This window comes from Triturus cristatus, chromosome 8 (genome assembly GCF_964204655.1).
Source record: "Triturus cristatus chromosome 8, aTriCri1.1, whole genome shotgun sequence".
Lineage (NCBI taxonomy): Eukaryota > Metazoa > Chordata > Amphibia > Caudata > Salamandridae > Triturus > Triturus cristatus.
This window is the reverse complement of record NC_140591.1, coordinates 789,560,334-789,573,518: the sequence shown is the minus strand read 5'-3', so window position 1 is coordinate 789,573,518 and position 13,185 is coordinate 789,560,334. Positions and strand designations below refer to the sequence as shown.

The following is a 13,185-nucleotide window of genomic DNA, read 5'->3' as shown; positions in this document are numbered from 1 at the left end:
TGTGAATACCAGTTGGTCTAACTCCAGGTGGAGGAAAGCATAACAAAGACCTGATGATGATGCTTTTCACGTAACAATCCTTGCGGAAAACCAAGCTATACCACACTTATGGCTTTCACATGAATGAGGGTTTTTAAAGATGGTAAGATCCCTACACCCTGGCTATAAACAGGACGAGTGATTAATTCTCCTTTGATTACCTGCTTATTGAATGGAAGCCGAATGAATCTCAGCTTCTCTCTCCCTCATTTTATTATAAGAGTCCTTATCAGAGCCTCAGGGACAGAAAAGGCTCCAACCATCTTGAACCTGCCCCTGGATCCAGCCTGAGTGAGTCCTGACCCTCCAAGCGGTGCCCCTCCAGTCCTGGACCCTTAGAAGTGAACTTAAAGTTGCTCAGATAGCCGAAATCCAAAACTTGGGATTTTGAAAATTTGCATTCAAAATGTGCTCTTAGAACCGAAAGGAGACCGGGACATACCTGCTCGCTGATCCCACAAGGAGCATCGCCGGTCGGATTGATTTCGCAGTAGCTTCCGTTACGTTCTTCTCTGCAGCAGCAGATCCTGTTCAGCGGCTCCTCGCAGAAGGGGTATCTGGCCTCGTGGAGCCCTTGTCAGCTACAGCTTGCAGCTTCACCCAGCTGGAGATATATTACTTCCATAAAAGAGACTAAGTTTGAAAGTATAAATCCTGAAAGCAACTTCGTCCAGCGGCTCCCCGATGGCAATGCCTCCTTCTCGGACACCGCCCAGTGCCTTGCCCCACTGAACTTTATCTTCTCAGTCATTTTTCGTCAAAATTCCTCCTAAGTCCGAAGGTAAGCGGAGACCAGACACTATCCACTTTGTGTATCCGTACCGTACTCCATTGCGCTTGGTCATAACTTTCGACTTTGCCCTAGATTTCCACGGTTAGAGCTTTGATTTTTTTAGGTGTTTTGTTTCACTTTAACATTTAAAAATTCATTAATCCTGTTCTACTGATTGGATGTTTGTTGTTTTGGTGCCAAATAATGTATTAACATTTACTTTTCTAAATTGTTGTAGGTCTTTTCTAGTGTTATCCTTTCACTTTATTGCTGTTTAAGTGCTGCATAAATACTATCCACATTGCCTCTAAGTTATGCCTGACTACTTTTGTGCCAAGCTACTAGTGGGTTAAGAGCAGGTTAATTTAGTAACGTTTTGTGGTTCACCCTGACAAGGACTGTGGCTGTTGCTTTAGTAGGGTTTCATGTTACAGCAAAGTTTGATCAATTACTGGGTCTCTTAATGCTTTGGTGCAGAGCTTGTCTGCTGCAGTGAATTTGCCCATGAAAAGGAGGAGCAGTGGACAGGGTGTCCATGAACAGGGCCTGACCCAATGAGTAATCGCTATGTGAAGTGGATGAGGTTTCTCTCTGTGAATGGGTTCTACGTGGGGGATGGCTTTTCTGTTGAGCCAACCAAACTTATGTGGAATTCTTATATGTTTGGATCGTCTCTGCAGAGTGCATCACAGTGGGGGATGGAGGTAGATCTGCTAAACCTCCATCTACATGAGTTAGCTATAGTGTGGGTTCTGCCATTTGGGGTCATTATACACCACATACTGCACACTGGTTATTGCTTCTGTTTGTTGATTGGGTTACTATTATCTCTAGTGTAGCTGGGCTTGAGCCTAGCTCTGGCATATTTGTAGAATGTTCCAATCTTTCCTTAGATATGGAATTGATTGCGTTGTTAGCTCGGTTGGAGTATGCTAAAACTTTTTGACATGTTGACCCTTCCCCGAGCTCCTACTCCTATTTTTGTTGATGAATCAGTCAGGTTGTCTACTTCCACTTCATCCTTTGATGTTTGCTGTGTATGGTGTGTTCTAGTCAGTGGCACAATGGATCATTCAGTAGTTTGGCGATACAGGATGGTGAGTCATAGGATGCGGTATCAGGCCAGTGCTTGATGACGCAAGCTTGATGTTGCACTGGGTGTGTGTTGGAGGCTACAAAGACACAGGTTATTGTGATGCCGGGTTAGTATTTGTGTCACATTGTGAATGATTTAGGTGAGCTGTGTTTGAGGATGGGTATTGTTTTGTCATGTGTTTTGATATGGCTTGTGATGTGGGTGGTAAAATATATATATGTGGAGAGATTAAGTGGACAGATTCGTGTGGTGGCATGTGTGGAGAGGTGTGAGATTTAGTTAGGTAGTGGTGTGCTGGTCCAGGTCATTTAGATTGTTACAGATGAGAGAGACTTGATTTGCAAATTGCCTTCTTTTGAGGTATGTGCACAGTGTGTTGTTAGGCTCAATGTTGTTGTGGGTGTGTTGCATGTGATGATGTGTGTTTTTCTGTGGTACAGTGTTCCCGTACTATAGGGAAGTGTTACGAGTGGTGTTGTTATGTGAAGTTGTTTATACATTTCTTTTGACAGTTGATGTTTGTGGTGTGCTGATCTAGGATTATGGGGAGTGATACAGGTGGTGTTTTTGCGTTTGTGGGGCTACTGAGTGGATTGTTGCAATCAGTTGGTTGTGTGGTGATTTGTATGACTTAGGTCATTCCAGTGCCTAGGAGATAGGTGATTGGTCACATGTTGAGCCCAATTGTTGTTATGGTAAGTATTGTATATTCTGGTGTCTAGTTTTCCGTTGTTGGTGGTGTAATGTGATGTGAGAATGATTGTCTGTGTGATGGGGTTTGTGGTGTGGTATGAAACGATACGTCAGAAGGATGATGAGCTTTCGGGTCTTCCAGTGATGTGGCAGTGGAACATTGATTCAGTAATGTGGAATTTATGTTAGTAAATTGCTATTTTTGTGCATCTAAGAGAAAGCTAGGGGCAAACATCTTTTATGGATCAGTCTGTTAGAAAACGTTCCACAAAAACATCTTAAGTGTAAATGTCTCTAATTATGCCACAATGGTTAACATTACCCCTAGTGCTTGCTTCACAACCAGTACAAAATCATACTTGTCCTACATGGCAATAAGTTTTTTATTTGTAATACTCAACCTAACAGGAGCTTTTGCAGGTTTCTCAGACCTTTGAATGCGAACTTAATATTATATGAGCTGATTTAGGAGGAGTCTTTTAAAATGTATTTATTTTATATGACCCCTCAAGCTCCTGTAGAAATTCATCTGGTGAATCGTTTAATCATTGTGACATTTTGAGAAAGACACTCTTTCAGCTTTTGAGTTTCTGTGACATTAAATATTTGGGCTTGTAAGACTTACTAGTGCCCACTACTTCAGTCTTCATCTCTCGAGCTATACATCAATTTAACAAACCAACTAACAGTACTGCATAAACATCTATCAATTAGTTATCAGGTTCTTTCAAAATTCCCCATTAACTAGGATTAGTTTTTCCTTTGTTCGAATTAAGGTCTCACCCTGGTTGAGCCAGTTAAGGTGGAATTTCTATGTTTAACACATTTGGGCAGTGGATGTGCCAAAGGAAATATAGTGAGAATGTACAGCTCAGGTACAGAATGATAGGTTGTCTCAAACTTTGTCCATATGAACAGTTCTGAATATCAGAAATTACAATGCACAATTTGTACAAATGGTTTTGCCATGGATATTCGATTTGGTGACTAAGATAAGATATTAACTAAGAATTATAACAAAACAATTGGGAAATATTGAAATAAATTGAAGTTAATAACAAGTGGAAAAAAAGCATTGTCAAAATAATTGGGGCATTCATAACAATCTCTTGCACAGATTGCGTGCCAGGTCTTACTGCTAGGGGAAATTGACCCATATGTACTAACACATTCTCTCATAAACACAAAATGGGTAAAACCCTTTGATAGACCAGGCCCATAGTGGCCTGTGTTTAGGTAGTCCAGGTTCCAGATAGTCTTTGATGTAAGCACCTCCTTCTGAATTGGAAGTCTCTTAGTCAACTACAATGGAAATGCCCATTGTAGGAATCCTACCATTTGACATTGATTTGCTTTTCTGCAGAACCGATTCTTGCAAGAATAAGGATTTCCTCTCCTTTAGCGAGACCCAAGCACGTTTCATAGCGCTATGGTAGCCCATGTAGTGCCCCAGAAACGTAAACAATGAAGGAGATTTGTGTGGCATCCCCATGGGCAACAAAACTTGTATTCAGTAAATGTCTGAATGTTTGTTATGTGATAGATGCCCAGTCTAGTCAACTGTCCATCTAAACTGAGACATTTGCAAACTCTCTGAATCGGTATATCAGGAGGTGTGAACGCTAAAACACATTTTCCCACGTACTAATCTTTTAGCGATTCAGAAAACTGTTTCCGAAACACTAAATGTGTTCAGAAAGGGATACGGCTTCAGTATTTGGAAGGGGTGTGATGTAGTTGTCCCTTCCAAATACAAAATCAGTATGCTATTGGTCAGTGTTTTGCAACTGATTTTCGGCCCACAAAACATTGAAAAGTTACCAACACCTCGATGGAGTCGGAACTCATTCACAAAAGTGAAGGGATCCCCTTAAAAAAGTGTTTAAAAGAAGTTTGTTGGGAGAAGATAGTGGTCCATGGGACCACTGCCAACCCTCCTAAAGAAACAGAAAAAAGTAATCTTTTGGTTTTGAACCGAGCCCATTTTCTTTTAAGGAACTGTTGGAAACGGCCCTTTTTGCAGGGTTATCCCCAAACTTTTTGCTTCTTCCTCCTTTATTTTGTCTGACCTGTGGTTGTTGGCAATAGAACTCTGAGCACTTTACCACTGCTGATCAGTGCTAAAGTGCATATGCTCTCTGTATAAATTGTTATATTAATTGGTTATCCATGATTGGTATATTTGTTTCACCTGTCAGCCCCTAGTAAAGTGCACTGCGTGTGCCAGGGCTGGTGATTGAAATGCTACTAGTGGGCTGCAGCACTGATTGTGCCACCCACAGGAGTAGCGCTAAAATGATGTCTTAGGCCGGCTTGCAGTGCCTATGTGCAGTCCAAGACTGCCATGTCGACCTGGCCAGTGCACCCACTGACCAGGCCTTATCCTTCCCTTTCTGTACATGTAAGGCATCCCTATGGTGGCCCTAGGTACCCCCCTGGGCTGGGTGCAGTGTATCTGAAAGGTAGGGCATGTACTGAGGTGTGTAACATGCCCTGGTAGTGAATTACAGCCATTTTCGTTTTTCACTGCTGAGAGGCTATCTTGCCCATAGGATAGAATGGGGAAGGCTGTTTACATGCCTATCTTCCCATAAGGGCAAGATTGAAAATCCAAGTTTGGTATCTCTGTGTTCAGAATTTAATTATACATCTTTTTAGCAAGATGGTTTTTAAATTCACTGTGTGAGAATAGCACTTTTTAGAAAGTAGCTATTCTCCTGTTTAACCTTCCTGTGTGCCTGTGTGCTGGTTGGCTGAAGGGTGTCATGTGATGGGCCAGGTGGCTCCAGGAGCCTGGATGAGTCAGCAGCAGGGTGAATAGGGAGATCTGCTTTAGATGGGTGGGAGGAGTAGTCCCTGGGTTTGAATAGGGCTGTCCCTGCCAAACACAAAGCTGGCTCCACCCCCTGCTGGCCAGGCTGAGGACTCTGCCTCTGCTGGCACAAAGAAGGCTCCACCTCCTGCTGAGCGTCTAACGACCCTGCCCCTCACTCTGAAAGGAACCAGGTGCTCCAGAGCAGAGCACACCCAGGAACCGGTTTGAGCAGGGGAATCCCCCCACTGGAACAAAGAGAGACAAAGACTTGGAGGGGTATAAGAAGATGACCCCAGACACCTAAAACTTTAGATCACTTTGGAACTAGGAAGGAACCTCTGCCAAGGAGAAAGCTGAAAAGAACTGAAGAGGAGAAGACTGCCTGCTTGCTGTTTTGCTTTGCTGCCAAGGAGAGGGGAAGGACTTTGCTGTGTCCCCTTCTTTTGATTCTGATCTCTAAGGGCCTGAGTAGAGCTGGCTCCCTGTTAAGAAGTCCCAGGAACAAAAGGACTTCACCACCAGCTCCCCTGGAACTCTGCTGAGAGAGTTATGACCTGCCTTGGAGTGCTTGCCCAGTCTTGGGGCCTCAGGAGGTCGTTTTGCTGTGTTTGGGAGCTGGGAAGCAGAAGCGTGAAAAAGAAACAACTGGTACCCAACGCATCATCCGATTGCGTGTCGCAAGACGAGAGTGCGTGGAAAATTTCATCGCGGCCCCATCGCAACACGCAGGGTCTCCGCATCGCCGAGTGCGTCGAGCATCGTCCCGAAGCGTGAAGCTTCCTGCCATTGCGAGGGTTGTCGCAGAACCAGTTTGCGAGCCGCACCACTGCCGGTGCGTGAAAAGTCTCCAGTCATCGGGTGCGTCGACGCAGAGTCCCGTTCCGTGGCGCATCGAGAGTTGCGGCGCCGGAAGGCAACGCTGCGCCACGCATCGCACCACATCGAAGAGTGCCGCATCAAACCTGTGCGTGAAGCTTCCCCCCAAGAAACCTACGCAACGAAGGCCAAAGTCATCGCATCCTCCCCCTACAGATCGGAGCCGGCGCATCCACCTCTGCTGCGTGAAGCAGGGCTGCTGCAAAGCCTCCCCAGGATCTCAGGAGTATCGCATCGCCTTTGCAAGCTTCCTTGTTATAGCTTTTGGGAGCCTTATCGCAACTACAGGTACTGTTGGGCACGAAAGTGTCGCATTTTGTGCATTGAGAGTCGCATTGTGCAGGACACTGATTTTGACATCCTGGAGTACTTTCTGCAACCTCTTGAACTATTTTTAAAGTAACCTTTTTAATTGTATGTTGGTTTGTCTGCAGTATTTGGTCTTGTGAAGTTTTTAGTAAAGATACCTTATTTTTCTAAAACTGGTGTGGAGTAAATCTGTGGTGTTTTCACTGTGTTACTGTGAGTGTTGGTACAAATACTTTACACATTGCCTTTGATAGCCTAGACTGCTCACGCCAAGCTACCTAGAGGGTGAGCAGGGGTTATCTTAACGGTGTATCCCCCTTTCCCTGACTAGAAGCAAGGGTCCCTACTTGGACAGTGGTACCTACCCTGCCAACTAGAGACCCCCAGATCTAACAGGAACACAGGCTGCCTTTGGAAAAAAAAGTTAATTTTACTTTTAAGTGATCACAGACATGGTGGTCTGCTGACTGCAGCAGACCAGTAGCCCTGTGATGGCCTCCAATCTGAGTTATTCTCAATTTGCAACCTAATTCATTAATATTCATGATATAGGACGATTTAGCTGCAGCTGCTAGCAGGGAAAAGTGGTGGGGCAGTGCAGGGGAAAATAATTTTAAACAAGATAAGAACACTTACCTACCGCCTCAGTGGTTTTCAGCTCCTGATGCCCAGGCTCCCAGACTCCCCTGCGCCAATCCAGACGCTGTTCTCATGCCGGTATTACCCAGCTTGAGAGAAGAGCCAGGATTGGACGGAGCAGGCTGGTTTTACGCGATAACAGGGACTGAGAGCCTGTACCTGCAAATATCCCATGCAACAGCCTGGAGATATTTAGTGTGCATGTTGGTTTGCCCGGCCTAAGATAGCTGGCCAAACCGACATGCGCAATTGCAGTGCTCTGTACCTACCCCTCCTGTTGCTGTCAGAAGATGACTCGGCCCTGGCTCTGTATTGTAAAATAAAATGATAATAAAGTAGTTTTATTAATTGCTTTATTATCATTTTATTTTACATGTTTTCATTTGTTGGCTCCAGCAGGGAGGCGACGGTCCTCCGCCATCACGGAGGAGCCGCCGCTGGTTGCATTGCAACCCACTCCGGTTCCTTTATTTTCTGAACAGACCTATTCATATATAGGTAGATGTGCAAAGCAATTTAGCGATTGCAAGGAGTTTCCACCCAAATTATAACCACTTTCTGCAAACAAACTAATTGTACATGAGTCCTTACAGGAGGACACGATGGGATGTCGTCTGACGAAAATATCCCTGCATAATAACTCTGATAATCTTATCATATCATGCTATCATGAGATCCTGATATCTTTGACATCTGTAGCTTTAATTTAACTTAATGGATGAGTATAGTAAGAAACAGTGGAGACGGATGCACAAAGATATTTCACCTACTTCTACACAGTAGTGTTGCCCACGATACTTAGTCATAGGAGAACGTCTAGGTATCAAGAGTCCCAAAGTTACTGTACAAACACTATTTCCTTTTTCTATTGTATTGATTTTGTAAGACTTATTGCAAACAATAAAGAGTGTGCATATCTGTGAGGGGGTAGAGTTGGATCCTAATTTGATTTTTGTGGGAGTGGACACCTTTTTTTACACCTCTCCCTCAGAATGAAATCACATACTGTTCTTCGGGTTAGTAAATCAGTCCTAAATGTATACTGCCAGTATCCATGTCTTTTATTCATTTAGATTCTATGTATATTGAAGAGAGTAGTTATTTTGTTTAATGTACATATGTCTGTTCTTCCAGGAAAACTTTATGGCAATGTTCCTGTTATAGAAGAACGTCACAGGCACCGGTACGAGGTAAGGCTTACTTCTAGTAGGTACTTTAAATAATAATAATTTATGGCATCAAATAAGAGGAACGCTCTTTGTTGCTATTATCATATTTGATATCATAAATCTTTGAACACCTAAATGAAAATCATCATTGACTTTGTAGGCTGAGTTGAAGCATTTTCTCATCTATTTTATTCCTTTTGTGTAGGGTGCATCAGAACAAAAGTGGTAACGGAGCACTTAACATAGTAACATGGGTTTACATCGAAATGTGAGCATGCAATCAAGCAAAATAAATATTGACCATGGGTAGTGGTGACCATTACTTTTGCTAATAGACCACAACATTTGAGGAATAGGGGGTGACGCAAGGAATTTGAAGTGCTGCTGTCACTACAGAAGGACCCATGATCGAAAGTGAATAGGTGAACATTCAGTGAATTATAATATACATGTTAGCCAGTGATTGGTCTTTGAAGATGCACCCTCCTCTATACACTCTGTTTCAAGACCCTAACTTACTAAGATTCCATTCACAAGTCCCCAGTCGATCATCCTACTTTGTACTAAGTGTATGCTGCTACACAGATCCTGATGGCTTTTTTCAGTTAGCGTGTGATTGTCTGCCAGTAAGGTCCAATTTGGAGGATATTGGTAGGGCTATAGGTAGGATTATTAATGCACATATCGACAACTTAAATGAATGAATGGGTGTATGGCTGAAAGGACATTTGTATAGTGCACTGTTACTCCAGCGAGTGCCTGGCGCTCTGCACTTCTGTAATCACTGTACCGGCAACAAAATCAGATTTAAACGAGATGTGAAAGCCACGTCTTTAGGTTCTTTCTGAACATGGAGGTAACTGAGATGGCCCGAAGTTCAGGAGGCAGTTTATTCCAGGCGGATGGTCAGAAAAGAGAAGGATCTGCCTCCAGGCACTAGATTGTCACATTCTAAGAATTCTAGCCAAAAAAGCATTGGCAGAGCGAAGACATCTGGAAGGAGCATAGAAACTAATCTTTGCCCTAAAATATCCGCCACCAGTCCGGTTAGGGGCCTTGTGAACCACAACAAAGGTCTTAAATAGAAGGCTTTATAGGAAGCCAGTGCAAAGGCCCCAAATGAGTGGCCACAGAGGATCTCAAAGGCAGTCCCAAGAGATTACTTCCTTAGAGGATAGCGGCTGTGCTGCTACTGACTCAACAGCGACTTCTTTGTTCATGGGTGAAGCACCCGACTCCCACTTTAAAAGACTGGTCCAAAGATGCCGCTTATTGCGGTGAAACTGGAGTGGTATTCACAGAGCTTCAAGTTCCACAGGCGAAACCGGAAAAATTCTGGGGCGTTCTCAGACAAAATTTGGATAACGTGACTGGTCAATACCAGAGAGCTGACTAAGTCTGTTTGTCTCTTATGCCGCAAACGCAATGTAAAGGGTACATTCTGGGCCGGCTTTAGCGCTGGTGGCACCCGGTGCGACAATCACTTTTGGTGCCCCCACGTCCCATGACTCCTCCTCAGATTCTTTCACTACCACGTGCACAAGTGCCCCTCAATTCTCCTATCATGAGATATTGCCAAGCACAGCGTCTCCTTGAGGTCACAGCGCCCCCTTCACAGGTCAGCACCCAGTGCGGCCGCACCAGTCGCACTGCCCTAAAGCCGGCCCTGGGTACATTGGCCTGTGTTGTGCATGTTTGTACCCTGATGTATGTATGATCACAACCATTTTAAGATTCTGCATTTTAAGGTTCTTTCTGTACTTCTTTTGAACTCTCCACTGCTGGCGGACAAGAATATACGATCAAACAGTATTCCTAGGCCCTTTGGCAATGTACGGACTGATTACTGCCCAACTATGATATAGACAGACTTCTCCTCCACTATGATTGCACATTCATGATTTCTGAGTATTTTTGCTTTGTTAATGAGAAAAGTAATAATTATAAAACAAAAAATTCATTTTTCAAAAAGTAATCGCAAATAGTGCATCACATTTTTGCGAATTAAATCTGAAATTGAAATCTCACCTATGTTGTATTGGGTTGCGTTACAGAATCACTATTATCATGGGTTTGCAAAGTGACGTGCCTAATTTACATTCATGATGAAGGTCTCAATGTTAGACCCCCTGTGATTGGCTATCAGCACAGGGATTTTGACCTGCAAGGGACAGCAGACCACCATCCCTGTGGTTGCATCTCGAAATAGGAAGCTTTTTTTAAGGTAGCTGTGTTGCTAACAGGAACTGATGAAGCTTCTTATTTGGGAAAGTTCAGAAGGAGCAGGCACTGGATCCGTAGACCACTGACTCGTCTTACTGAGGCTGCCAATGTGATTCCCAGTGGGAATGGGTCCCAAGGGCACCCCTTGCCCTTTGCAAATCAGTTAGCACCTTTCAGGAGTCTGTAACTGGTCAATGGTTTGCTACTGGAATTTCAGGACCAAACCATTGAATCATAGGCTACTGAATCGCAATTTGGAAAGAATGCCCCTATCATGCGACTCAAAAATTGCGATTTGATGTAGGTCACCCAACCTTTTTAATGAGTAAGAAAACGTTTTTTCAGACTCATAAAATAGGCTTTATTGATAACAAATAGAGATTTGCAGGTTGCAAACCAAGTGAGTTTTGCGAATCACAGGGCTTGAGATCAGAAAATACTTTGACATGCCTGGTCCCAATTTCTTTGTTATTCCCTTTCCAACTGGAAAAGCTTCATTACTGTGCATGAAGATCTACACCTAATCGCAGCAGGTTTTTTCATGCATGTTTGTCAGATGATGTGGTAGACCTGGTACCATTTCAGTCTTTATTAGAGATCATTATTGTTTTGCCTGATCATTGCCATGAAGATAGCCTGGTGCTACTCCCTTCTGTCTCGAGACAGGCTTCACAAATTCAAGAGAGAAGCCAAAACGGCATCAACGACTTTTACTGTTTGCCGAATCTCACACCTGGGTTTCTTAGTTCTGGTGGAGTGGAAACTCTTCACTCAGAAACCCCGGTCCTGTGAGTTAATACCCCACTAATACCATATAATTACAAATTAATACCCACAGAATGGGGAATAACCATGCAGTCCTGGTTTTTCTGGGTCAAATTTCCCACCATGTTTCCTAGGTCTGTGAGGATTAATGTTTGTTATTTACCACCTCCCTCTCCCATTTGCAGGTGGCAAATGGGAGAGGGGTAGGTGGGGCAGGTGCGAATCATTAAAAGAGGCAGGGGAGCAAATTGACTGACATGGTAGAGCAGGAAAAGCTGTACCTTTGGCATAGGAGTGGGTGAGGTAAGGGAAGAGGCTGATACTTTGTTGTTTTTTTAAGTCTGATCTTCATATGATTTTTACAGGCTGGATTTTTAGCCGTTAAAACTGTCTGATTTTGCTGCACCCAGATAATCTGGGGCTAATGCTCTAACCTATTTCTAATCCGTGCCACACCAACTTCAAAACCAGGTGCATCATTTATGAAGCCATCATGACAAGCAATCCTGCTTATCTTGCAGACAAGCGCATCATCTCTGGTGGATCTCAGCACACTCTCAGTGAGGACACCACCAGACTAGAGACTAAGAAGTGTAAAAAAGCAGAAAAAAACATCCATCTGTGCACCCAGGATCTAATACAACATCCCTGTATACATCAGGCCTCCTTAAAGATAATCCAGTTTAGGATTGCGTTAAAGTTCTTGACTATGTATGCTTGCCTTTGACACTGTGCAGAACTCCACTGCCTTTTGCCAAGGTTGGCAAAGCACAAATACTACATGCATGCATACATACAGACATTGTTTTAGAAATATAACATGCTTTGCCATTTGAAAAGTCACCCATGTGGCTGGACATGTTGTGGCCTACTGTTTGCTGAACCTGGTCCCTTGTTAGGGAAATAGCAATAGTTGAAGAAGTGTTCTCTCCCAGTACTAGTTTGCATTTCCCACCTGTTTATGTGGCAGAGACTGTTCCTGAATTTTACAGATACTTTTGCAATTAGTTTTTCTGCTGTGACGTTAAAATAATTACTACCAATCAGTCGTTAGAATCCAATGTGGGACAAAAAATTAATTACTATATTTACCTTTCATTTACAATAAAAGGTTCACCTATATCAGTTTAGAAAATGACCATAAAACAGACGAAATTGATGCCAAGTGAGAATAGTGGCCTTTTAAAGTGGTTTTACCTTGGCAACACACTTCTTCCAGGCTTTTGCAAAGATCTTTGGGGACCTTAGTGCGCATAACATTAAAGAATATTTCATTAGTCAAGGAAATTCCTATAAACAATTAAATCCTTACATGAGCTGGAGAACCTGAATGACTCACCATGTACATAGACCCAGAATCTTTCTTTTAAAATGCTCTGTATAATATCTGTGCATTTAATGAGGATCACCCAAAGCAGCTTGATAAAACTGCACTGCCATCAATGACCACCATTCTATATAATACAGTTACCTTTTTAATGTTATCTCCCACCTGCAGCTGGGAACGTCATCCTTTTTATTCATTCTAACACATTATTTTGTTTCAAAGACAGTATAAGCAAACACATAATTGTAAATGTCATGGGTATGTATCTAAAAAAAAAAATATTCCTCTTTGCTTATCTGAATTCACCTGTTCGGCAAGAAATGTTTTAAACGTTTGGCTAGATGAAATTACACAAACTATATGAAGAATGAAATACAACACACAAGTCCATTCTTGTGTTAGCTATGCTCGCATATTGTTGCTGTGCCTGTTTCGGCACTGATTGTCCAGGAACCTGCGGAT

The 13,185-nt window shown here is 43.1% G+C and overlaps 1 protein-coding gene across 4 annotated transcripts in view; it reads left to right on the top strand.

Annotated features, from left to right (window-relative positions):
• LOC146805091 (CTP synthase 2) overlaps positions 1-13,185 on the top strand; it is a 1,453,753-nt gene that overhangs the window by 1,032,538 nt on the left and 408,030 nt on the right. For all 4 annotated transcript variants that reach the window (XM_085622227.1, XM_085622228.1, XM_085622229.1 and 1 more), the window contains one exon: positions 8,374-8,429. In XM_085622227.1, coding sequence (XP_085478353.1) covers positions 8,374-8,429 — 56 coding nt within the window. The remainder of the gene's footprint in view (positions 1-8,373; positions 8,430-13,185) is intronic.